The sequence below is a fragment of the Xiphophorus couchianus genome, chromosome 14, assembly GCF_001444195.1.
Source record: "Xiphophorus couchianus chromosome 14, X_couchianus-1.0, whole genome shotgun sequence".
In the NCBI taxonomy this organism is placed as follows: domain Eukaryota; kingdom Metazoa; phylum Chordata; class Actinopteri; order Cyprinodontiformes; family Poeciliidae; genus Xiphophorus; species Xiphophorus couchianus.
Genome location: NC_040241.1, coordinates 8,665,769 through 8,692,284, shown reverse-complemented (window position 1 = coordinate 8,692,284; position 26,516 = coordinate 8,665,769). Strand labels below are relative to the sequence as shown.

Below are 26,516 nucleotides of genomic sequence, written 5' to 3'. Positions count from 1 at the left end.
GCAAAGCAGTAATCACAGCAAAAGGTTGCTACTTTGAAGAAACTAGAGTATAAGGGGTATTTTCAGTTGTTTTACACTTTTTTGTTTAGTGCATATTTCCACATGTGTTATTCATAGTTTTGATGCCTTCGGTGTGAATCTACAATGTCAATAGTCATGAAAATAAAGGAAACTCATTGAATTAAAAGGTGTGTCCAAACATTTGGTCTGTACTGTATATATATTAAAACTACTTTGGTTGTATGCAAGAAATAATACAACCGGGGCTATGTTATTAAAGGTAAACCACAAGAAGAAAAGAAACACTTTAGCCTTTTCATTTTGATCAGTATGGGGAAGCAGTTCTACTGTAGGCCTTAATTGCTCCCTCGCTTTAGTGTTGCTGGGAAGATCTCCTTTAGTCATACAGTGAGCTCTAAGTAAGCTGGCCCACACAAAGGTGCAAAACCGGTTAGTTAAAGACATGCTGTGCTTGCAGGTCATTTCAAAGCTGTGCTGTAGTTCCCTATTGGCTATCAGATGTGACATCAAGACGTGAAGGGAACTCCATACTTGTGGACAGGTAGGGGAAAATTTAGCTGGACTCTTACTGATCAATTAACATAAAAGAAAAAAAAACCTCACACACTGCCTCTTTTTTCCCCAGAATTACCTGCTCAGCCCCACGCAGCTTTAAAATCAGGTGCAGCATTTCAGCCCTCAGGTGACAAAGGCGCGGCTCTGACTACAACCTCAGAATCTGATTATGAATCAGAAGGTGACCTAATGACAACGTCGCAGGCTACGTCACATGTGGCCGTCTGCCATCGGCTCAGCAGATTATCACAGCTGTGATCAGAGAGCTTACATCAGCCTCATGTGTGTGTTTCTGGCAGCCCGGGGATGCAGTCATAAGAGGGGTCTAATGAAGGCCTGACAGCCATATGCTGCATATTTAAACACCGAAAACAATATAAAGGAAGATGATTGCAAATTGTTAAACATCTACTTTGAATTTATTATTTATTAGTGCAACAATGCAAAGATCAATTATGTTTTTCTTTTCTGCAAATGACTCATTATGTGTTGTTTGGTGTTAAATTGTTAAATTTGCAATTTAACACTAACATGTCCTCAAAAATGCCTTACAAATAGGTTATACATACTTTATTACACATTAAATGCCAAACTTAATCCAGGTAAATTCAACTGTTTGAGCTTTGCTCAGTAAACAAAACATAAGCCTTTTGATTTTGGTATGTTTGAAGGTGATATGAATGAGCTTAAGCACATTCTTCCCGCTGCTCTTTTTAACATGCTTTTCTTACTACCAGAAGTGGCTGCCACTGATAAGCAGATTAGACTCAAGCAGATTAAAACATGGTCACGGGATAATCCTGGGCCAAATTATACGCAGCGCTCCAAATCTGCACAGTCATCAAGTGAAAGTACACAGAGTCAATATACATCTTTGCTGTGTCTTATCCAACAAAGTAACACTTTAAAAAAAGATGAAAAATCATGCAGTTGGAATACATAGAGTATTGATAGGGGTGGCTGGATTTCTTTTGGTGTTGGTGCAAATAATGCACCAATACAATTTGAGTTTCAGTCACAAATCTGAAACGTGCACCTTTCAAGTGCATCAAGTAACATTTTACAGCTCCAATCCCTGTAAAAGCGACAACAGCTGATACAGTTACAGTTATAATCCATCAGCTGCACTGTTTTGGCACTATGGGGAAATGTCGCAGCCCATTTCAGGATGGTGCAAAGCGTTGGTTTCTGAGCAAGGCTGATGCTCTGCGTGTGTGGGTTTGTGCCAGTGACCGTGTCAACATGCAGCTGCTCCACTTATGTAGGTCACTGTGCTTCCCAGGCTGGGGCACGTGACCGCCGTGTTCAGAGTCCTCTGCTGCCACCCGGCGGAGGGAGCAAACACTGCATGCAGCTTGCGGCAACTTCTGTGAAAATCCATTTCAGAGTTTTCCTCTCTGACTTTCAGATGCTGTTTTTCACAGCGATTCCACACTAGCCCTAATGAATTTATTAATCTGTAATCAGGTGATTAGGTATTATGTTAGAGATAAGCAATTATTATATTTGCTCCTCTTACAGATTTGACCTTATTTTCTCTTAGAAGAAACCATAGAAGCTTGAGGTAAATAGTTATAATCGCAACACTAAGCTACAATGACATTGATCTTAAAACCCCCCCATAAAATAAGCAAAACTTTGGTTATTTTTAAGGTAGCAAAGTTGCTTTGAATATTAACATTAAGTCCCTCCTCCACATACAGTGTAAGGTCTTTAAAAATTATTGTAAATAATTATAAAAAAGATAAGTTATCTGTTTTCAAAAGGTTATGTAACATGTGGCTTTAAAATTTTATTTAGTTGGATTGAGGGTATAAGTGTCTAAAAATAAGATTAAAAGTAAGGATTGTAAAGGCTAAACATACAAAATATATCCCAAAATAACGATTACTGAAATGTCGATGTTTGTGACATCACATCATTTATTTACAAAAAAAAAAACTGAAGGAAAAAAAAAACCAAAATGGTGGAAAAATAGCCCAATAGACCTAAAAAGTACAAGTTAAACAGGAAATGCACATGACACCAATTACATGACATGTTGCCAGACGACATTGTTGATGCAAAAAAAAAAAAAAGGGAACAAAAAGTCGGTACTGATCTAAACAGTCGATTGGTGCTGTTGTGTACATCCTCCGAAACTGAAACCGGAGCACGTCTCTCTCCGTTTCACATCCTGCTGCGGCCGGCTCGGTGCGGTGCCTGCTGTTGGCGTTTCTCTAGAACTTGAACTCTTTGTACTTCTTGGCACCGCCTCGTGTGTCCTGCGGCTGGGCCTTCCGCTTTTTTTGCTGTTTCGAAACAAAAAGAGGCGAGAGCGGAAGCAGGGGGCTATTAATGAAAGTCCACCGTGATGTAAAAATAAATAAAATAAAACAGTTTATGAACCTTCTGCTTGGCGGCGTGCTCGGCCACCATGTCGCTGAAGTCCTCCTTCTCCACCTGGGCCTGCTGCTCTCTGACATGCTCCTCGTATTTCTGAGTCATGGCCATCGGGTCCAGCTCCAACTCTTCAGGGGCCAGGGCCACCTCCACACCCTGCGACTCCTGCCCTCCACCGGTTTTGCGTCCAACCTGGAAGCAGCAGAACGTAAGATTATTATTTTTTTGTCCCCAAAAAGAAAATGACATAAGGTGAATTTCTCAACCAAATAAGGCGGGAGGACATTGTTCTGAAATCCATCGCGTCTCACCCCTGTCATGTCGTAGATGTGCGTTGAGGCCATCATGGCCGCTCCTACAGCCCCAGTTCGTCTCTCTGGTAGAACGGTGAAAAGCTGCGGTGTCTCGTTTCTACAAAACAAAACAGGTTTTTTACTTATTGCTGTGACTTGCAAAAACATTCAACTCTTAAAACTTTCCTCCCCTTCGTCATGATACAGTCAAACTAGGATACATTTTTATTAGAATTTTTTATTTGGCCTCAGATAAGCGACGTTTGACGTTTCAGTAACGTTTTGTATTCTGCCCCCCTTATTTGGGGTTGGGGGGAGAATACAAAAGCAAGCCACACTTTTCAGAATTTCATGTATAAAAAGCAAACATTTTACTTACATTCTAACAAAATGAATCACTTTATGCAGACATTAAAGTATATGCAAAATACAATAAAGTTTGTAGTTACGACATGTTAGAAAACTAACACTAAACATCACCCAACACGGTGATGGCAGTGTTATGGTGTGGGGACGCTTTGCCATCTATTTGTCTTTCCACTTCACAAATATGCGCAACTTTTATGTTGGTCTATCAATAAAGAACATTAAAGTTTGTGGTTGTTAAGTGAAAATTTGCAAAATAGTTCAAGGTATAGTTGCAAGGCACTGTAGTAACTAATTCAATTACAACTTTAAAAAATATTTTCCTAAAATATTCTATTTTTATATGGTGAATACAAAAATGCTTTTAGAAGATTTAATGCTACATAGAACAGTGTAATGGAAAAAGATGAATCAGCTGCTGATGTGACTAATGTATAACAAGTCATTTCAGTTCACAAAAAAATGTATTGAAAAATAATTATTTGTAATGCAAATTGTCAAAATAGTACATATATGAAGGCAGCACAGAGTGATCTACCAGCTAGGAATTGTTTTTAATGCAGAAAGACAGGGATACCATTCAGTATTTATTTTAAGTCACGTTATTCTTATATAGTGTTCAGTACAACTCAACATTATCGCATATCGCACTTTATGCTAATATTGTGCAGCCCCATTAATCCCCAATAAATCTCAAAGGGCCAATTTATTCTTTAGTTTGGGACACTTTAAAAACCAAGCAGCGAAACGTTGTTTACCCTGAGCAAGACAACTTTACCTCTGGAAATGCATCCATAAGAACAACTGTGTCTAATTTCTGACAAAATCTCATCAAAAAAATGGAAAAGGTGATACCAAATTAAAACAGCAGCGTAGCAGCGACACTCACCCATCCATGGCTTCCTCGATCTTCTTCTTCCTCAGCTCGATCAGCTCTGGAGTCTCCATGCCGGCTGGTACTGAGGAGATGCCTCCGGGAGTGATTAAGCCACTGGAACGCACAAAACCAGACAAACGGATTAGCTCAGTGTATCCGTCTACAGGCCAGTGGGGGTTTTTTTATGCTGGGATTAACAACCAAAGAGATCTCAGAAACTCCTCCAGATAAACAATAAAGCCACAGGTCATTCATTTAGGCGGTAAAATCTGCTTGTTATTTGTAAGGTCAACTCTGTGATAAAGACAGTAAGAAAAACAAAAAAACTGGCTTCGAATTTCACAGCTTGCTGTTAAGAATCATCTAAAATGTCAAAATGATACACAGCAAAACAAAAACATGTTGTTTCAGCGCGTTAACACTTCCATGCTTCAGAATTTCCTCCCAAGAAATAGCGAAGCGCATATTTACATCTGAAATCCCCTCAAGACTCCTCGAGAATCAGGCGTTCGCACTTCGCCGACACTTGATTACATTTGCATGCTGAGCACCTGTCTGCTGGTGTGAAGAATCCGGTTTCATCTGGCTTCTCTTCGTCGCTCTCCTCCTCCTCTTCCTCCTCCGACGACTCCTCATCCGAAGGCTCCAGCTCCCCCCACGGCGTGTGGTCCACCTCTTCCTCCTCCGCCTTAGACTGGACGCAAAAATCACACTTGCCTGTTAGCCTGTGCATGAAATTTTCAACAGAAACTGCAAATATTACATATATGCAGTAAAGAGCTTCCTTTTTATGTATAAAACAAAAAGACAAGCAGTCAGCATGTGTTCATATATTTAAATTTAAACCAGGAATTCTAGATATTGACATCAACATTGAGCCCTCAGGTAGTACTTTATTACTCTTTGTCGAAAAGGACAAAAATTTAAATTCTTGGAAAAAAAAAAAAAGAGGAATATCTCAAAATTATTTCAGAACAGATGTCTTAAGTTTGATAACTTGATGCCACGGTTAACAAAAAAACAATATAACAAATGGCTGGATGGATTAAAAAAGTCTATTATGCAACAAATTCATCTAAATGTAGCCTTTTATGCATTCATGGTGTCTGTGTAATATCTCATTTAAAGTTCAACTCTTTAAGGAAATCAATCTTCACTTTAATTTTTCCTTTGATTTTCGTTAGTCTTGGTTAAACTAACAATGAAAAATTATAAGGATTTTAACCTATAGAATGACAATTTGATTAGTGGCACTAATGTCTAAATTAAAATACATATTTTCCATATAAGACGTGATGGCTAAATAGTTTTTTTTTCTATTTTAGTTTTTAATAATTCTTGATACTTTAAAAATATGATACTTACTTAGCAGCTGATTTAAAATCAGATGCTACAAAAAATATTTGCATGCAAATAATGCTACTGATTTAAAGTCTGTTATAAACCTTTCATTTGAATTGTGAATACTTTCAAAAGGGTTTCTTTGACTAAAATGAACATAATGACACCAGGTGGTTAGGATGTAAAACAACAAGATTCAACAAAGGCCACCGTAAATAGATTTTGTCCTTATTTACTTTTTAATGTTAAGATTTCTGCTCTATTTTGGAATTTTCTTTCACTCGGGTATGTATATATATAAAAAAGAAGAACCAAAGCAGATGAGGGTGTTCTTTTCAGTTCAGCTCTGACCTGGAAATCTGTTGCATTGGTCCCAAACACGTCGCCGTACAGAGGTTTGCCCATCTCGTCTACTGGGGGCTTCCCCCACCCACCGGCGTGGTAACCGAACGTGCAGTTCTGACGAACAGAGACAAGACACACAGCACATATCAATAACCACAATCATTTTTTGGGGAGAAAAAAAAAAATTGCATTCTTGTATTATAAAGCCTTATATTTTGACCAAAATGTTGAGCATCCAGCATGTTTGTATTTTTTTACCTCTGGGATTGGGGAGTTGAGTCCGGGGATCTTGAGGTTGGGGTAGGAGGGAGGGGGTCCGTACCTCTGCATGGCGATCAACCAGGGAGGCGGCACCTTGTGAGCGTTCTGGCGATAAACGGGCGAAGGCAACAAATTATCACAGAGTAAAACGTGTTTGCTCAGTCAACAGTAAAACAGGCTCTCTGTTTGCCGGACCCGCTGAAGGGGATAAAAAATATGAAGCGATAATCATTTTCACTGGCTATAAAATTAGCTACACGAGTAAATATTTACTGGACTTTTATTAACAGTTATCTTGCGATGTTCCTTGTTAGCGTGTTGGTGTGAACACGCCGTGCCGCGTCTGGGGAAACAACATGCATTCTTACTGCCTGCACATTAATTAGAGCAGCAAAGAGATAGAATGACACATAAACACAACAGTGTGTCACATCTAATAAGTGTTACGCCTCTCATCTACCACCACTTAACTACGAAAATCCCTTGTAAATTTTGTTACTTTACTACAACAAGCTTCAATGCGTCCAAGTTGGGATTTTCTCTTCGAATCCATAGAATAATAAGAAAGTTTGCCCCCATAACCTGAACACATCTACTGAGTGAAATGTTCATCAAGTCAGAGTTGATAGAAAGATGGATGGAGCGACAGTTGCACCCAAACTTATGCACACAGAGGTAGATTTAAAGTAAACGTTTATTTTACCAACAGGAAGTAATGATAACATTTAGATTTTTGCTTAAGCAGCAACCCAAATTGGAACATAAAAGAGAATCTGCAGAGGAAGCTAACCTCAAACGATTAATCGACTATTGAAATAATTGTCAACTAATTTAGTAATCAATTAATCGTTAACCAATTACTTGGCAACAGCAGTAATTAAACCAAAACTATACCAAAAATTAAAAAATATATATACATGTTTTGTATTTAAGATGAAGACCCTTCTTTGTCTGTAAATCTGTTCTGCCCAGAACTCAAGTGGCATTTTTAGCTTTACCCCGATTGAAATTCTGTAAAAGAAATCCCCCATTAAGCGCCTTTTGAAATCCAATTGTTAATATAAAAAAAGAAACCCATTAGTAGGCAGCATTTTTTTTTAGCGGCAGATGCATCCTTTGTTCACTAAACTGTTCACTAAAGGAATACTTTATTGCCTTTTAAATAATACTATTTTATTCTCCTATTCCAAAAAGTAAAGTATTTGAATAATTTGCATCTTTTAATGAGTTTCTAATGGTGTAAAAAGTCTTAAATGGTGAAATGAAAAATACGCAGAATCGACCACTAAAGTAAGCGTTAGTTGCAGCCCTAAAACATTAGGGTGACGGCAGGGAGCTTTTCTATCCTAGATAAATCTTCAAAATACTGGCGAAAACATCCAAAAAGCGTCTCAGCAATAAGACGTTGTTGACCGCTGTAATGTCGGCAGTTTGCTATAATAATTAGCGAGAAGGGAATGAATAATTTAATATTTTTTAATTAAAACAAAAACAGTTTTTATTTTTAAAAATTGTTCTTCCCGCCATGCTTTAAAAACTTCTGAGCGATGCATGTCTCATTTCCTATCAAAACACTATGTTTTATAAAATAAAAAAATTAGAACAAAATCTGCCAAGAATGGCTAATTTTGGATTTAACTATAAAGAAAACCTAATTATTTAGCAAAGTGTGTAATTTTATCCAAATCTATCTTTCATGCTTGCAGGGTGATTTTTGTGCAAAATTTCTACTTTCACTTTAAACTTGTGCTGATCTCTAAGTTTTTGCTGTAATGTTTCTGAGCTTACAGGTCCAACTGGCATGCCCAGAGCAATCCGCAGCTCATCTGACAAATCTCCTGGCTTTTTCTCTTTCAGGCGGGTTTCAAACTCTTTACCCTAAAAAAAAAAAAAAACAAGAAAAACACAATTAGTAGTAATTACCGGCCCAACATAATGACAAATATAAAAAAGAAAACGCTAACTTTCAACCTGATAACCATTCAAATTTCCAAATGCCACTGCTTAGTATATTTATTTATTTTTTAAATAAAAATTTCACATCTCCAACATTCCAGTGTTTTTTTTTCATATGGTGTCCTCTATAGTTAATAGAAATAAAATACAGTCAGCCAAAAATCTCTTAAAAAGCACCCATCCTGGAATCAGTGCATTTCTAACGTCCTCAGTTCATCCCTGAAGGAAGGAAACTGTGTTGTACCTCGTAGTAAAGGTCTCCATGGATGGTGAGTTTTGGTTTGATTTGCCATTTGAAGAAAGCATCGTGGAGCTTCTGGTAGTCGATGTCAATCTTCCCCATCTTGGGTCGTACCTTCTCCCTCATTTTGGTTTTCATGGATTTGGCATCCTCCTAAATAGACGTTCATGAAACATTAACGCCGTTAACAACTCAACGCACTCTCAGCTAAATCCTTTCTCCAAGAGCGCCGAGGGCCACCCACCTTCTCCTGCAGGGCCTCCCTCATCTCCTGGATTCCTGTCCTCCGGATGAACTCGGGCAGCTCAAACGGAGGCTTCTCGATACCTCTCTTTCCCTGCAGGTACTTTCTTTTGAAGCACCAATGGCGCGGCACTGGCACCGTGTTCCTGGTGGCCTTTAAGTGGACCAGCAGCTTGGGCTCCTGCGCCGTCACATCATGCATCTCCACCACGTCTGGACGGGCCACCAACTGTGGAAAGCATCAGGAAAACCAACAGAGATAAATGTAGGATCGTTTTATTCCTACAAGTAAATAGATCCAAAGCATTCCCACAAAACAGGGATGAAAGTGTTCAAGCAGACGTCTAGTCACAGATTCAAGTCACAGTCGTTATGAGTTCATTTAAAAACGGTTGGGATTCACCTGTTTGAGTTCAGCCACCGTCAGCCTGTTCATCCTCCTCAGCTTCTTCTTGGACAGTTTTGGTACATCTGGTTTGGCATCCTGCAGGTAAAAACACGGTCCAGATGTTCAAAACAAGCAAACATAAATAAATCACTTTTCCGCCAATGGACAGTGTCCGTACATCATCGCTGTCGTCGCTGTCCTTCCTCTCCAATTCGAAGCCTTTTTTCCGCAACATTCCGACCGCCTCCTGCTTTTCGGCCTTCTCTGGCTCCTTTTCTTTCTCTTTCTTCACGTCGTCAGTCAGCTACGTATAAGGAAAGAGAGGATAACTGCTATATAAATTAAACACTAAAAAGTAATTCGACTTCTAGTCTAAATTATGAAGCTGTTGCAGTCACCTTAAACGCTTCGAAGATCCTCTTGAAGAAGATGAAGTTTGGGTCGTAGATCTCCGGCTCTTCGGTGACGTACTCGATCTCCACCTCTGGGTCTTTTCCTTTGTCTTTATCTTTGTCCTTCTCTTTCTCCTTCTCGCTGCCTTCCTTCTTCTTCTGCTGCTGCTGCTGTTGTTGTTGTTCAGCTTGCTCCTTCTTTTCCAGCGCTCGCTTCTTCTTGCTCTTCTTTTTGCGGTTCCTGCGTTTGCGGTTTTTCTAGTGAAAACATTTAGTTTGTAAATTTTTGTTGTTTTTTTTTATTGCTATTCAGAAGAGCAGATTGTGAAGGTTAAAAAAAACTCACATCTTTTTTAGACATCTGGCCGTCTTCCGTTTCAGACATCGCTTGAGCGGAGGAATTGTTAGCATCCATCTCTCCGTCATCGTCATCCTCCTCTGGAGCAACAGAGGGTAGATGATGACATTTAGATATTTTAAAACGGTTATGTGTTCAAATGTTTTAAACCAGATTAAGTGTTGCCGTATCTCCCAAATACAACCTGGCTGTGGTGTAGTCTTTTCTTTAATTATGTTTATTTACGTATCTCCACCATGTATCTAGAGAACATAATCACTGAGAAAATAAGATTATATATATATATATATATATATATATATATATTTGTTTTTCTTTTAAATCAGGACTTGATCATCTACCAGCAAGATTACAACTTTCAACGCCTTCATTAAAAAAAAAAATCTCCAGATTTCATTTTTAATGTGATTTTAATCCAGATTCAGCCACTATACTGTTTCATACGACTGAGTACCGTATTAGACATAAGATAAAGTTGCAATAACAGGAGAATAAAATAATTTGAGAATAAAGTCGAAATATGGAAATAGTCGTGTTACGAAAATAGTCATAATGTTATGACTTTATTCTTGCATTATAACCGTATAAAGGTGTTCTTGAAACATTACAACTTTATTCTTGACTTTTTATTCCGTTTTTTATTTTCTTAATACAGCCCTAATACTCTGTCGTACTTTGAATGCGTCACTTATTAGTTTTAGATAAATGATCCCATTTGTTTTGAAATGTTTTGTTAAATCAAAATAAAGGAGCAAACATCCATCCGCTCAAGCATCATCATCATCATCCTAACCAACCAGCTTCCCTCAAACACAGAAAAAGCAACACACAAGCTCCTTTAGATCAAACAACCTCTTCTCACCATGCAACCAACATCCAGCCCAACTAAGGTTGCAGTCATTTAATAGTTTAGTTTATTATCCATCAAATAATTCCTGGATTCATCAATTAAGCGGATAAACCGGTGCTTTCTTCGTCTGTTGAAGATTTCTTCCATGATGGTAGAACAAAAAGTTTTTTAAATCTGCCAAGGGTATGAATAATTTTTTAGCTCAACTATAACTGTGGTCTGATCGGCTCAGAAGAGAACTTGATACTAGGCTTGAACAGTCACGGAAAAATCCAGAATCCGATGTATCGTACTTCCTTTAATGACCCAGATGTAAAAGAGTTACATCCCAGATTTAAAAGATTTGAGCTGTAGCGACCGAGCCAATTATTCAGAAGGAATATCCAGCAACAAGGATAAGAGAATCTCTTTAATCAGCGTTTCTCTTTCAGCAGCAGATAGCTGTGCTGACCTGGTGCATCAGTGAGCTGCTCCTGCCTGATCTCCTTCAGCTGGAGGATCTTCTCCAGGACCTGGGGGATTTTAGGCCCGCCGACACTTATTTCCTCATTCTGCCAGAGCTGGAAGGGTTTAGATTCAGAGACTTTAATCAAGATAAAGATAAATCACAGACTCCACTTTCAACCAGCAGGCTGACAAGTTCTCCCAAATGAAAAGAGAAGTTTTTAGTTTTGATAAACAACTTTTAGAGTTAAAAAAAGGTAGCAATTTGAAGAAGAAGATATCTAAAAATTAGCATCCAATAAAAAGATAAAATCCAAAGGAATGCCTTTTTTTTAGCAAACAGAGGATTCATTTAGAACCAAAGCTTTTGAATTTGTTGTAAAAAAAAAAAAAGACCTCATACAGGAGGAAATGATGCGTTTACCTCCTTGTTATCTTCTCCTGGAGGAGGCGGCACCCTCTGCTTCTGAGGGGGCAGCATGGTGACACCAGGAGGAAGCGGACCTCGAGGATCCAAGATTGAAACTTCACACGGAAATCACAAGGAAACATTCAAACATGATCATTACATTCTGGACTTTGAGACGGCGTCTTACAAAACTACTGATATCTCTTTTTTTTATATATATTATAACCTAAAAGGGACAAAACAAACAAACAAACAAAGAACAAGCAAAACACACCCGTGGGCAGGGATCTCGTCTGCATCTTGACCATCTCCTGCTGCCGCTCCTGCTCCAACATCACCGCAGCCTGACGCAGGACGAGATTAAAAGATAGAGAGGAACAGCAGCAAATGAAGAGGTGCATGTGATCGTGACAGATTTGAAACGGTTACATTATGTCCGGTGTTCTAAAAGGTTCCAGTGGGCTACAAACGGTCGGTTAAGTTCACCTGCTGCTTGGCCCGTTCCTCCTGCTGTAGAACCATGGCGGCTCTCTGCTGAGCCATCTTCAGCTGGTCGTCCTGGGACAGGCCCGGAGGCGGCAGGGGAGCGTGCTCCAGGCCCATGGGGATGCGGGGCGGAGGGGGGGCTCCCGGGGGCATCATGGGCAGAGGTTGGAGCATGCTCATGCCTGGAGGCATTGGCGGCATGGGCATGGGGGGCATGGGTGGAATCACAGACATCTGAAGGGAGGAAAGATACGGAAAATGAGAAAAATACATATATTATATAGAAGCTGCTTGATTATTTTTTAAAAATTTGACTTGTTTTTTTTTTTTAAAGTAGATAAGCAGCCCTGTAGCTGAAAATGCTAAACAGGCCTGAAACGATTAATCGAATGAATTGTGATTAATCAAACATAAAAATAACTGTCAACTAATTTAGTAACCGATTAATCGTTAACTGGAGAATATACAGACTCTGAAAATGGCTATTTGCTGAAAGAACACCACACACAGAGCAGTAATTAAGCCAAAACTGTACAAAAAAATAGAAACATTTTGCATTTCAGATAAAAAAACATTCCTTGCTTGTAGATCTTTTCTCTACCCAGAACCCGTCAAGCAGCATTTTTTGCTTCACCTCTTAAATACTTTAAAGAAATCACCCATTAAGCCATCTTTTGCTATCCAACTATATTAATCAAAAAAATAATAAACAGATTAAAAGACAGTATGTGTTTCAGTTGCAAATACATCCTTTGCTACAAATGGTAGACTAAAGGAATGGTTATGTTATTGCATTTTAGGCAATAAATATTTTTATTTATTCAAAGATCTAATTGAATTATTTCCTAATGAAAATATTTTAATTAGTTTCTAATAATGTGTAAAAAGACCTAAGTGGTTAACTGAAAAATCTGCAGTATGTGCCAGTTTTTAAAATTTTTTTTATCCGATTAATTGATTAGTCGCCAGAATAATTATTACTAAAAATGCATTTAGTGGAAGCCCTAGTGCTACAAATGTCCAGATGACATAATAGCATATACTGCTGTTACTTATAATTTATGCATTAATATTTATTCTAAAAAGTAGTCAAAGTAAAAACACTGCAAGTCAATATCAGACCAAACTGTGTTTTAGAGTGAACAGGTAGTCTATTAACAGGATGTACACAAAGACTAAATCAGTGTTTGTCAAATCTTGGACATTTTGAACATGCAACACGTTTCCAACCCATCATAGCCAAATAAATGAACCATTTCATGTTCATTTGAAATGGTTCTTTACATTTCATGTAAAGAACTCACCTGAGAGGCCATTTTGTCATCATTTGGTTTTGTAAGGATGATTCCAGTCTGCAGATTCAAACAAGCACAAGGAATAACTTATGTCAGACACCAAATGACTAAATGAAGAGGAGAATTTAAATTTGTGTTACAACAAACCCCACAAAACAACCGGAGGCCATCATTTCTTGTTTAAAGGTTGACGGTTTGCTCACCTGGATCATGTAACTTTTCAGCCTGTCAATGAGCTCCTCCCGAGGACCTGGACGAGAGAACATTTATATTAATCTTAATATTATCCACCAGATAACGTCTGTGTAACGAAGACGTAAATAATCATTACAAAAACCGCGTGACTAATCCATCCAACAACTACTCCTGAAAGTTAGCAAATGCGCACAAATTAAAGTGGATGCTTCACTAAAAACTATCATGTTGGCTCAGCTTGTGCTTTAATCATCCCAAATTGGATCGGAAAAATGATATATATTCTAACTACTACGAATAATGCGTTCAAGATGATGTAAACACTCTGCAGGCCTGGTGGCAGCCCACCTCAACGGAAGCACTGCGGCTAGCAACTGGCTAGCCAGAAATGAGCTAAACACGCTGCTGATAAAGCTCCATCTCCGCGTCTTTCTTACCCATGTTTGGTGCTCCGAGCTCGGCCAGCTTGGCCTGGAGGTCCGGGTTGCTCCATGTGTTCAAAGCCGCGATGGCGTTCCCCAATTCAGACGGGAGAGCCTCCGCGACCGGTGTTCCGTCGGATGCCATGTTGCGCTTCTCTCAGTGGAACAACGGCGGCAGCTGAGATAACGCGAGAACTCGAGAGAAGCCCGCTGGGACATGGAGTTTGAAAGCGACAGGTGATGTATAATGTTAAGCCGCTAGATGTCAGTGTGGTGCATCATTTTAGCTTCAGATTTTTAAGCAAACGCTATCAGGTTTCCATTCTAAAGCTCAACGAAGTTGTGATGCTATGCAGTCTGAGAAGTTGGGCATTATAGATTTCCCCCTGCGCTTAATAGAGGTAATAAGATGCTTTTCAGATACATATGACTTGTTTTATACCTGGAATATTTGTTGCTGAAAATCTCATATCCAGATACATTTTCATTATTATTATTATTATTATTATTATTATTATTATTATTATTATTATTATTATTATTATTATTATTATTATCCATTTGCTTTTACTTAGGCTTATTGTAGGCTACCTATTTGGGTGGTAGATACCAGAAAACAACAGAAAAGCAGCTAATAATAAAATTGAAAAAAAAAATAGACGCACATTGGGGTTGTTTACAAATATCAAAATGGATTTATTTTGCAGTGTTTTATCTCTTCATACAGTCGACTGGCCTTACTTTCGATAAAACAAGCAGAAGGAAGAAGTGGACCAGAACAAAGAGGCTGTTTATCTATCTGGCTTTATGAAAGTGAATTCCTCTGAGCTGTTTTATGAGCGTGCAGTGCGCAGGCGCAGTGCAGAGGGGGCCGCTCCGGGGCATGGGAGAGGCTGCAGGGCGTTGCTAAAAACGCAGGGGTACAGATATTTAAGAAAGCGGCGTAAGCCACGCAAAACATGGACAGGAACAGAAAAGCGTCGAGTGGCCAACTGAAAGCTAACTACTGTACTTTAAGGAAACGGGCAGAGAGGTAAGCTTAGCACGAATTTTCTGAATCTGGGCGCTGCAGTTGCATTTTATTGCGGTGCGACGATTAACGGGCTGCTTTTTGCCCGAACTTTCTTTACAGGAAGATGTTGAAATTTATGGAACGAATTTGAAAACTTCAAAACTGTCTTCTGCTGCAAGAGCAACATTTGTTTCCAATTGTTTTTTTTATTAAAAACTTTACGACCAAAAATAAATAAAAAAAAATAGTCCGAACATATTTCCGGGGTTGTTTCCTTCTATGTCATGACTTGTTTTCTTGCGCACCTCAAATGAGCCACGGATGTTTATTTTGATGACACTGAAACAAACAGGATTATCTTAAGAGTTTGATTAGAACTTTTGGACATGTCCTCTTCCGGGACCCTTACTTATCTATGCGAGCCATATGTTTGCTTAAAAAAAAAAAAGTTAAACAAATAACAAAACCGGCATTAAAGCAGCTGCAAGCGAGCAGAAGGAAGTTTTTTTTTTTTTTTTTTTTTTTTTTGTACTTTGCAAGACCAGTTCGCCCACTCTTATCTTCCGATTAGATAAAGATAACAATCTTTCTGGATACTCTGAGTGTCTGGTTTCTCTGCAGGTCTATTTTCTCCAAAGCATTTCATAGATGTATCAGTTCACTGTAAGCAGTGTTTGGAATATGAGCTCTGCATGCAGAAATACCCCGCGGGCGGTCAGATAGCTCATTCATTGCTCAGACCCCTCGTCACATTCATACAGTGTTTATGTGCATGCTGCCCCTGGCTTTGCGGTGGGAAGGAGGAGGATGCCTGTTGGACTCTGACATGCATCAGCAGAAAAGTAGTGTCATGCTGTATTTTGATGACTGGGGTTGGCCTTGAAGGACTTTAAGCTGCTCCTCACACAATAGTTCCTCCACAAAACTATCTGTATCACGGTATGTAGAAATACAGCCTCCTCTAATTACTCTTAACTGGGTTCAGACTGCAGATGGCACCGGGGGAAGGCAGAGTAGTTTATCGTACTGTCACAACATGGTGACATTTTTGAAATAAAAGTGACATATTACAGTGTTAATCTCCAAAATGTTACTATTTTATAAGGATGCGCTGATTCACTTTTTTACATTTCCGATACCGATGCAGATATCTGAGGTTTAGTATCGACCGATACCGATCCGATACAAAAAAAACATCACTGAGTTGACTTGGAATGTTTCTGCTTTTAAACGTGGGAATAAATGTACTGAATTGCAAATTTATTTGCTAACTCTGCGCCGGTGCAGCACACTTTAATACACCGATGAGCTTCACGAACTTGGTCAAACATGTAAAAAAAACAACACAACTTTAAATTTGTTTGGTCATTAAAGAATGAGAGCAATTGGTTGACTACTTTGGTCCAACATGTAAAAATAAACTGTAACAAACCCTTTTCAAATGGTTCAAACAGTGCAATTAGGAGTAGCAAATATAATGCAAATTAAATACTAAAGCATGTCGTTGTTCAGAGAACAAAGTATAGAATTAGACTGGATAGATTTGCCTCTATGGATCCCGATACTGACTTTTTTTTTTCAATATTGGGGGGGGGGGGAAAAGGAGCAGGAGTTTCCTAAAGAGACGGAGGCCAATTTCAAGGCGTTAAATTGAGAATTAAAATTTCTATTAAGTTATGTTTTATATATATATATATATATATATATATCATTTTTATAACAATTGTTCCTAGATTGCTATAACATGACACAATGTGCCTGGACTATACGTAATGCTGCCCCTTTAAGGTGAGGATAAATCTTTCTTTAGGGAAGATGTGCCAAAAGTCACTCAAAATTTGGCTGAATCTCTTCAATATTCCCTATGTTTTACTAAGATTGCTACTGAAATGTTGAAAATCATGGTTGGACCTTTGTGCTGTTTGGAGTGCAGCACGTCCTTGTTTTTTGACTAACTAGGCCCACTAACTGAAAGTCCTTTGTTTATCTCCCAGTAGAACCACAAACAATTTGGTTTCCTTCAGGGGGATTCTCGTTTCCACCCAGCTTTGTTTGACTCTAGTTGCATTCATGCGTTAATATGTCACTATCATGTTGTCACTTCCCATAAATCACGCCACGTGCAGTGAGGTGTGACACTGTAGCTTTCATGGGAGAGGAAATAAAATATTCATGATATCCATATTTAACTTATGCTGGGCAGAGGTCATGTTGATAACATGCAGCGGATATAAAATCTTCTGCATGTTCTGGTCTGGTCCTACATATTATAATATTCCGATTTGTTCCTGATTTTTTATTTATTTTTTCATTATTGTCACTGTCAGGCTTTAAAACAAACACACAGACGACTTCTTCTCTGTTCAGACAGCAGCACTGACATATCTTCTGCATATTAAACACCCTGAATCTACTAGCTGCTGCTGCTGAAGAACAGCCTCAATTTTCAGCTCTGTTGTGTTTTCACATCTCTGCGCTGCTGGGGTGACATTTATGATTATGATTTGTATGATTAATTTAGTTTCTCAAGACGGGTTACAATAAAATATTTAGAATGTTCGAGTGTATAGGGAACTCTTTATGTCGTCTTGTTTTTCTACGTTTTAGACCGGGAGTATTTAAAATGAAGGTTTGCTTTTGTGAATCGTCCTGATTTGCTTGGTAGATTGACAACTGTAAACTTTTCCATCTTGCCTTTAAGTTGTATTTGCAGAGAATATGTTGTCCTAAGAAAGATCCTTCCTCCTGGGCTCACGGTCTGCTGCATCCGTTGTAAAGAGTGCTTATTCTGCTAAGTGTTGGTGTGTTATCACCCGAGCGCTGTAAGTGCCGTCCTATAGCCTTATGCGCTCTTAAATTATTTATGGATGACACACATAAAATGAACAGCATACCTGCCAGTGCCGTTTACTGTAGGGACAGGAATGAAACGACCGGATGGCTTGTAGCAGCACCAGTCGGGATGAAAAAATCCCAGAGCCGATGTTTACTAAAAGTAAAAACCGATGCCAGATTTTTCTTTTCCTTGTTGTTGCGTTTAGAAATGCCATTGCTTACTTTCAAATAACACCAATAGGTCGTATTCTGGTGTTTACTAAAATAAACACCAGATATTTCTGCAGTATTCTGGAGTTTACTAAATTCTTCAGATATTTTAAATTCAGCGCGAAGTGTCTACAGTACACTGGGAGTCGAGAGCTTGTAGGTTTACCTTTAAGAAGAAAAAAACGTCACGTCTCTTGAAGTCATCATGGAGGAATTTTGGGGCTGTTTTTTATGACGGCGTTTTTTTCACTCTAGTAAAGTTTGCAGACACTCTTTTGATGCTCCGCTCCCCATTACTGCCTTTCAGCCAAGGCAGATGTTTTCCCCTTAATTATAAAACTTCCTTGTATTTATAAGTCACACTGCTGCATAGTTGCTGTTATGCTTGTGAGCACTAATTCTGCAGGATGACTCAACTATGTTAGCCCACTTGATATTTACCACTTGAATGCTTCAGTCTTTTGGCTACAAAACAAGCCAAAATTATCAGGCTTGACAGACGTCAAGTATGAGGTGTTTTGTCCTTTGACAAACACAGTGCTGTGTATTATGACCAAGCGCATCTACTTTGACCTCATTTCACCAAAGGGCAGAGTCTTATTGCTAAGTCAGACGCAACTTTGAAAAAAATCCTCCTGAATACTTTCTATAAAGTATATTCATTCTCATGGTTACCCTTCCAAACAAGCTACACTTGAGCTTTAACACGCTACAGAAGATATGTAAAGTCTGAGGTATAATTCTTGCTTTTCTTGCGTGATTTCTTTAACCATCGTATAGTTTATTGTCACAAATTTGTTAGCAAAGTCTCACTGAAGAATAATTAACTTTAAATGGTTTAGAAACAGATTTATAAAACTTCCCAGATTGATAGCCAGGTGCTGTTGACCTCCTGCTTATTGCTGTTTTCTTGTTTTCTGACACTGAATATCTTCTAGACCAGTAAACAATACGGATGGTCATTTAGCATATAGTGAAAACTGCATTATTTTTGACTTACTGTCACAACAATTTCCTGTAATGTTTAAAATTATATATATATATATTTTACTGTTTGTTCCATGAGGGCGTCAATAAATTTGAAAATATAATAAATAAATAAATGTAAATGCCTGCATCTTAGTAATGCAAAACACACTTCTTCTTTCTGTGACTAGTGTGCTGAAGAAGCCAAATAAAATGGGCATGCTTTTTATGGGCAACATTTGAGTTTGTGGGGCTATGATAGGAATTACCTAAAAAGATTTAAAAGAGGTTATAGTTTTTATCATTATTACAAAAGTATTATAAAATCTGGTGATAAAGTTTTAGTCTTTCACCCACCCAAGTAAACAATCCTGTCCCAATTTATAAAACTCTAGAATTGCTTTCTTCCCATGAGTATAGGTGTAGCACTGATGCTAGCTCTTGTTTATTTCTACCAACAGTTGTAGAGGAGGAGCGTTCTCCTTTCTGTTTGGACTCACGGGAATCTGTCACTGAAGCGGGTCACTGAAATGGGTGTGGCTCACAGCGGAAACTGTTACAAAGTTGAAGAAGCTTTGCATTAGCCAATGGTATCTGCTTTAAGCTAAGCTGCTGCTGTGCCTGCAAGGTAAATGTTGAAACAGGAAGTGGTGCTGCAGAGTTACAAAAACAAACAAGCGTGGTGTTAAAAATAAATGGCCGCTTCTTTTGTCGCTGTGTTTTCGGCAGCTCCAGTTCTGTCGAAATGTTCTGGAGCGTTTTTGACACTTCATGGTTCTGCTTGTTTAAAGATTCTGAGAGAGCTTTTGCTTGTTCTGGTGCCATGCACAGTTCTCACAACAAGCACATCTCTAAGCCTCTTGCACACTACATACGCTCCCCACAGAGCGGCTGATCTAATTCTCGATGCAAGTTGTTTCTGATGTTTTGTCCACGTTCAGCGCTGCTCCACAGGAGTAGCACAGATTTGTTTTTGTGTCTTATCTCTTCTGGAAGGCAAGCAGTGGTTAGCTGAAACGCAAACTGATCTGACTTAAAAAAGAAAAATCCTCTGCATGTTTCAGAGAAGCTGTTTTAGCTGCTGCCTTAGGAGATGTACATGTACTTGTTTCTCTGCATTCTTTCTGAAATTCTTGTGTGTTTTATTCATTTATTTTTCTTATTCCAGGTTTTAGCAGCTGGTGCTAAAGGGACAAACCTGACACCCGGTCAACACACATCCTTTTGCTGCTCCCGTTCACTGGGGTCTGAAGTGAGGACGCCACGCCTCTCCCATCAAAAGCTTTGTCATTTAGAGATCCTCCGCTTGTGGTTGCTCAATTCTCCACTCATCAATACTTAATAGCTTCCTAATGGCAACTTGTGCTTCCTTTTAATTTATGATTTGGGCTCAAAGCGATCACAGCGCCTCATCACATTTACACAAGTGCTGCCCGAGTGCTTTTTATAAAAGGCTGTTGGTGCAATAGATTACAGCTGCCTCCTGAATAATTGGTTGCTTATTATCGCCCTATTTTCATTTTTGAACAACCGTCATAAAAAAGAGTTATAGTCAGCCGTCAAGATGGTGGAGGCCCCCATTTTTGCCACAGGCATGGCCGCCAAGCTCAGGAATCAGTGGGATCGCGACGGCGGCCTCGGACAGAACGACAACGCGGTGAAGTTTCTGGGTCAGGACTACGAGTTTCTCAAAGCGCAGTGCCTCCAGAGCGGGACGCTGTTCGAGGACAATCTGTTCCCCTGCGCCACATCGTCTCTGGGATACAACGAGCTCGGCCCCAGATCCTCCAAGACCAGCGGCGTCCGCTGGATGAGGCCCTCGGTAAGAAAGGGGGGAACCTCTGGGTGGATCTTTACCGTGTTGTTGTAGATGCATTAAGGGATGGGATGGTTAGTGTTATTCGTGCTGAATTTGAAGAATGTTGGAAATGGAGACACAAGTTTGAGTGATATATTACTTTTCTGAGGTGGTCAAAAGTCAACTCTGAGCTCAACAGTGTCTAAAAGAAGTTTCACTCCTTCAGCTTTTTGTCACGGTACAACCACAAACCTTAAAAATATATTAAATTCAATGAAAATGAATCAAATGTATATCTGACAAATCCACTGGTATTTAGCCCCTTGAGTCAATACTTTGAAGAACCACCGGTCACTGCTGTTAGAGCTGCAAGTCATTTTTGAAATATGTCTAATTTCTGCCAGTTCTTCCAATTTCAGACATAAATGTAAGGCCTTTATGAATATAAATTTTCAAATATTGCTTCAAATACTCATTTGGATTTAGATCTGGCCCGTTCTCTATCGCATGATACTGCTTTAATAAACGATTACGTTCTGGTTGAATGTTGACGGTTGACTTGCCTCAGTCTGTAGACATTTGCAGCCTTTAACCAGTTTTCTTCCGAAGAGTCTATAAATGTATTTCCATCCCCATTACTTGATGCTGTTCTGTAGACTTATGAGATCTTCAGCTGGATTAATACTGAGATTAAGTTGCAACAAGAGGGATTCTACACACCAACTTGGTAACTTCTGAAGTCAATAGTTGCATGGCAGACGTTTTAGGTTGCCATTGTGTCCAGTTATCACATAATAGCCCAATTAAAGACATTGAGAAATGTGTGTGAATAAATAGGAACATAAGGTGATCACCTTAAATGCTTATGATGTCGACTGCCTGATCACATCTTCTTCAGTAACAAATGGCTGTTTGCATTTTTCTGGCACCTCTTAGTTTCAGTGGACGTGCCATGGTTTAAGACATAAACTCTTTGCTTAAACTAAAAACTTTTTTATCCAGCAATTATTGAGCAATGTAAGGAAATAACAGCTTTAATCCGTGCTCGCTGTATTGCCCAGTATGAAAAATAACACTGTTTTTGAAAAGCTTAATGTTCAATCCCAACCTCAACAAAAACAGAGATGTGAATTTTTTTTGTGTGTGAGAGCAGATAATGACTTTGTAGTAGTTTTGCGAAGTCTTCCCCAGGATTATTTGATTACCCCCTGAAGCAAACTTTGCCCACAGTCATGACTTTCATCTGTTGCCAGGCAACTACACTTTCAGAGCCGAGTGATTGGGGGTTCTTTCCTCCAGTTTAGTGAGTCTGCAGCAATTTTCTCCTCCTTTTTTCCTCCTTTGCTCCGTTCCTGCCTCCCGTCTCTGATTAACTCCTCATAAATACACCAGAGCTCTCACTGTAGTCGAGTATTTCAAGAGAACTCAGTGTGATCACAGAAGCCCTGAAGACGGCGCGCTCGTCACCATTTTCTCTCCCCACGAATCGTGACAATCTTTCAGTTTTACTGAGCCAAGAACTGTGATCCGATTCCCCCAGGGTCGTGATCGTCTTCGTGACTGCAGCCTTTTATCGCCTCCTGCAGCTTTCGTTTCAGTAGGCTGACCAAGAGTTTATGTCCATAAATATGTCATGGATCTATCCAAGGCTGTCGTCTCTAAGGCGTATCGTGATCTCAACTATGTAGAAACTTCAGTGTTTCTTAATATGTTATCTGGTCTGTAATATTTACTCCGTGTTAACTGGGTCAGGGTCGTCACGCATCGCCCCAAAAACAATTTTAATGTGTGATGGTGGTGTGTTTTCTTGAATCCTTGGGTGGGTTAAAAACCAGCGTTGTCAATCAATTTAAAAGATTTAATCAGATTATTCACACTGTAGCATTGCAGTTAATTATGATTAATCACTATACTTGACTTTGTAAGCTTGGACTGTGGAAAAAACGGCAAGTTTAAAAAAAATCGTCTCAAATCAAACATCTCAACTTTCTAAGTTTTTATATTCGGTAAGATTTAAAAGAGATCGATCTGTTTCAAATGTAAATTTAAAATGTTAACTATAAACTGGTTGTGCTTCAGTAGGCTACATACCGCTTTGGTTTTATCCAAACGTCCATCACGGTGGTTTTTAAAGCGAAACTTGCCTCCGACTCTCCTTGCCCATCGTTTCACTCTCATTTGAGACTCTTCACGGCTGACTGCAGCACAAGACCGTGTAACGCGCTGCTTTGAACTTAAGAGGATTTTGAGTCAAAATAGTTCATACGATAAATCTGAATTATGTAATATTAACTTAAACGTTAGATTAAGTTAAGGTGTTAACGGTAACAAACATTTTCCAAATCCCGCATGTTTCACAACAGACTAAAGTTGAAAGCTCAAAAGGACATAAAGCAGCTACTGGAATATTTCTAAAAATGTAATGTTTTATTACATTTATTGTTTTGCCTTTGTTTATGTTCCTATGCGCCACACAGAAATAGCTGATGTGCATTAGTATCAATTGAGGCTACTTTTCATGTAGTAGGCTGCATGAATTTATGTGTTCAAAAAGGCAATAAAAATTTCCATCCATCCATTTTCTAACATCCTTGTCCCCAGTGGGGTCAGGAGGTGCTGGCGTCTGTCTCCAGCTCACGTTCCGGGCGAGAAGCCGGGTCACCCTGAACAGGTCGCCAGTCTGTCGCAGCAAAAAAAAATAATTTTATGTTATTTATTTATTGTTTTTTACATTGTAATCATGAAGAAACCACCTGTTTTGGCTTTGATTTGCTATCGACAGGGTCATGAGAATAAGACAAGCTGCTTTACTTTAAAAATGAGTTGCTAAAATAATTTCTGCTTTGTGTGTTCCCAACAGGAGTTGTGCAAGCAGCCGGAGTTCATAGTGGACGGAGCGACTCGCACAGACATCTGTCAGGGATCCCTGGGTGAGTACTGGTGGGACAGCCACTGTTTCACCCACATATTCCACATACCTAGAGAAGAATCGTAGAAATTTACATTATTTCTCACTGTGTCGGATAAATATTCCTCAAAAAGACTCATGTCTCCTGAACAACTGGTTCAGGTGTACTTTCTGTTGGAAAGAAAAATAAAAAGCACACAGTTGGCTGCAGAAGTCCAGGGTGAGGACAAGTCAGCACTGACCCAGAAGTTCCTACTATGGGAAAGACAACAAACAGTAACCAGAGTTAATGGCAGCAACAATCCCATCAGTGACTGAAGGCATGGGGGTGTGGTTGTTCCTCTCTGGATCGCTGGGAAGATTATGTTTTCTTGTTTTATCTTTTTATCTGCTGCTACGTGTTTTCCCCCTACATCTGCAGTGTGAGTTTAAATTAACTGCACCAGTACTAGTTGTGTTTTTGTTCTTTTCTTCTTTTAAATCTGCGTCATCTGATCCCTTAGCGTAGAAACTTACCAGCCCCACATGAAATTTTGCTTTACAGAATTTCAAGCTCCTGGTCGGTCAATGTTTACCTATAACGTGTCAGATATGGAGTTCCTTTCCTCTTCTTTTAGCGAGGACATAGATGGAAAAACTTCAGTTCTCAGCAGGGATTCCACTTTATTCGGAACCAGAAATTACTGAAAGCTATACTTTCTCAAAAATATTTTGTATTTATTTATCCTTCCTTCATTCCCCTGTATATTCTTATACTTTTTCAACTGTTGCGTCACTTTCTCCTTTCTCTTTCTAGTTTCCTTCCTCTTTACCTTTCGTCTTTGCCCTTCCTCTTTTTTATTTCCTGCTGTCATTCCCTGCTCTTTTTTTAAACTCCTCTAGTGTTTGCCTCTCCTTCCTTCCTCTTTATTATCTTGTACCTTACTTCCTGTTTCTATTGTTTGTCCTTCCTTCAAGTTCTAATTTTGGCTTGTTTGATATACAAAAATCCACAATAGTTTGTATTTTGTAATTTAAAACTTTATAAAGTGAGGGACACTTACTTTTTATATTTAGGTTTATTTACTGTAACGGTGGCTTATGAAATAGCAGTGAACACCACCAGGTGATGTTTCTGACCACGGTCCTGACTGGGCTGATGTGATCTGAATCACCTGCCCTTCAGACAGCATGTCACAGAAAACGGATCTTCCCCATTCTAACTTTGAACTGACACACTCAACTCAACTTTATCTAATCATCATGTATATTTCAGTTTTTCTTCAGTGTTATTGTTCCCCTCGCAATGTCTTAAAAAGGTCAGGCCGGTGTGAGAAGCGACGCCGACCATTTCCCGATGAAGCCGTTTCGTTAAAGCCCCTTTCAGCAGAAACAGAAATAGAAACAAAATTATTACCACAAAAATGTATCTGCTTGGAACACATTAATAATTAAGCACAGAAACTTTAAGAGCTGTTTTCTTTTCCAATGCCGGGGTATGTTGTGCTTCTGTCAGTGGTTCTTTGTTGAATAAAAGGAAAATATTACCAGCACAGCTTGTTATTTCTACATGAACAGCTCTTAGTTTAAAAAAAAAAATGCAATCAAGTTCTAGATTTAGCTACAGCAAAGCAAATGGAGACGCTAGTCGAGGCATGTGATGCGGATGTGTAAAGGTGTTTGAAATCCAGATAATAGCTGATGTTTAAAAAGAAGAGCTGTTCTGCAACATGTCGGAGGCTGAACAAAAGCTTGAGCTGCCATGTGTTTCGACATGAAAAGTGTCAGTCAGGGTTTTCTTTCTCTTGAATTATAAAGAAACTGTTGCATGACGATTGAGCAGAAGTGGCTCCTGTAGCTGAAGCCACAGTGTGATTCTTGCTATTGCTTCTGAGTTTCAGTGCTAATTCGAAGCACAGAACCGCAACTGTTTATAGAAAGTTTTTTTTTTTTTAGTAATTCTGCAGTGACTCACTAAATTATTCACACACCCTTAATGTTTCAGATTAGAATCGATGTACTTTTAGCATAATTATACAAAGTGCATACACAGCTGAGTTTGTGTGTTTTTGTTGCCCCTCTTTTAATCAGCTACTTCTAAATCGTCCAGTTCAACAAGCTGCTTTCAGAAATCCTCTAATTTATAAATTACCTGGGAAAAAAAAAAACTGTTGGGTGCTGTAAAAAAATGGTCACACGTTGTCCACCGATACCACAGCCAGAAAGGTTCAGCCCCACATGCAACGAACAGGTTAAGATCAAATCATATTTAGCCCAAAGACTTGCAGGAAGAGGTGCAGCTAAAGGTGCATCTACAGTTTTATGATACAAAGGTAGGCTTGTCACAATAAACATTAAATCAATGAATCGCATAATAAATTAAAATAATCTCGATAATTCCCATGTGCATGTTTTATCGTTTTTCTTTTTCCTCTTTCTTTCTACCAAAATTGGTCTTCAGTTTGATGCTTTGGTCTCAATTAGATGTTTTTTTTTTGAAGGACAATTTAGTTTCTAGAATCTTCATGGTTCATCTTATTTGCTGTTTTGTCTATTATTTTGTATATTTAAAATGTCTTTAATGTTAATTAGAATTTAAAGCTTATTGATCTTTGAGAATGTGTTCTTGTGTTATCGTGCCCTCAATATTATATTACTGGAAGGCGGTTTCAAAACAACAACAATATT

General features: G+C 38.9%; 2 protein-coding genes and 1 long non-coding RNA gene across 3 annotated transcripts in view; 2 read left to right on the top strand and 1 right to left on the bottom strand.

The window, feature by feature from the left end:
* The first annotated feature begins 183 nt into the window (after positions 1 to 183).
* Positions 184 to 2,654, top strand: LOC114157820 (uncharacterized). The gene is made up of 2 exons (XR_003598278.1): positions 184 to 562; positions 647 to 2,654. It is a non-coding gene; the product is annotated as an uncharacterized LOC114157820 (long non-coding RNA).
* sf3b2 (splicing factor 3b, subunit 2) lies at positions 2,479 to 14,265 on the bottom strand. Its single transcript, XM_028038981.1, has 21 exons — positions 14,136 to 14,265; positions 13,707 to 13,753; positions 13,513 to 13,560; positions 12,209 to 12,442; positions 11,997 to 12,066; positions 11,738 to 11,838; positions 11,321 to 11,429; positions 10,008 to 10,099; positions 9,668 to 9,919; positions 9,448 to 9,573; positions 9,285 to 9,365; positions 8,883 to 9,110; positions 8,642 to 8,791; positions 8,230 to 8,319; positions 6,439 to 6,546; positions 6,187 to 6,294; positions 5,046 to 5,188; positions 4,507 to 4,608; positions 3,270 to 3,369; positions 2,965 to 3,150; positions 2,479 to 2,867 (listed from the first exon to the last, which is right to left on the bottom strand). The coding sequence occupies exons 1-21, from the start codon at positions 14,263 to 14,265 to the stop codon at positions 2,796 to 2,798; spliced, it is 2,577 nt and encodes an 858-aa protein (XP_027894782.1). The 3' UTR covers positions 2,479 to 2,795.
* A 735-nt stretch (positions 14,266 to 15,000) lies between these two features.
* The window catches only part of capn1 (calpain 1), a 32,397-nt gene continuing 20,881 nt past the window's right edge, over positions 15,001 to 26,516 (top strand). Inside the window, exons 1-3 of the mRNA XM_028038123.1 lie at positions 15,001 to 15,153; positions 20,312 to 20,965; positions 23,802 to 23,871. Coding sequence (XP_027893924.1) covers positions 20,708 to 20,965; positions 23,802 to 23,871 — 328 coding nt within the window. The 5' untranslated portion in view covers positions 15,001 to 15,153; positions 20,312 to 20,707. The remainder of the gene's footprint in view (positions 15,154 to 20,311; positions 20,966 to 23,801; positions 23,872 to 26,516) is intronic.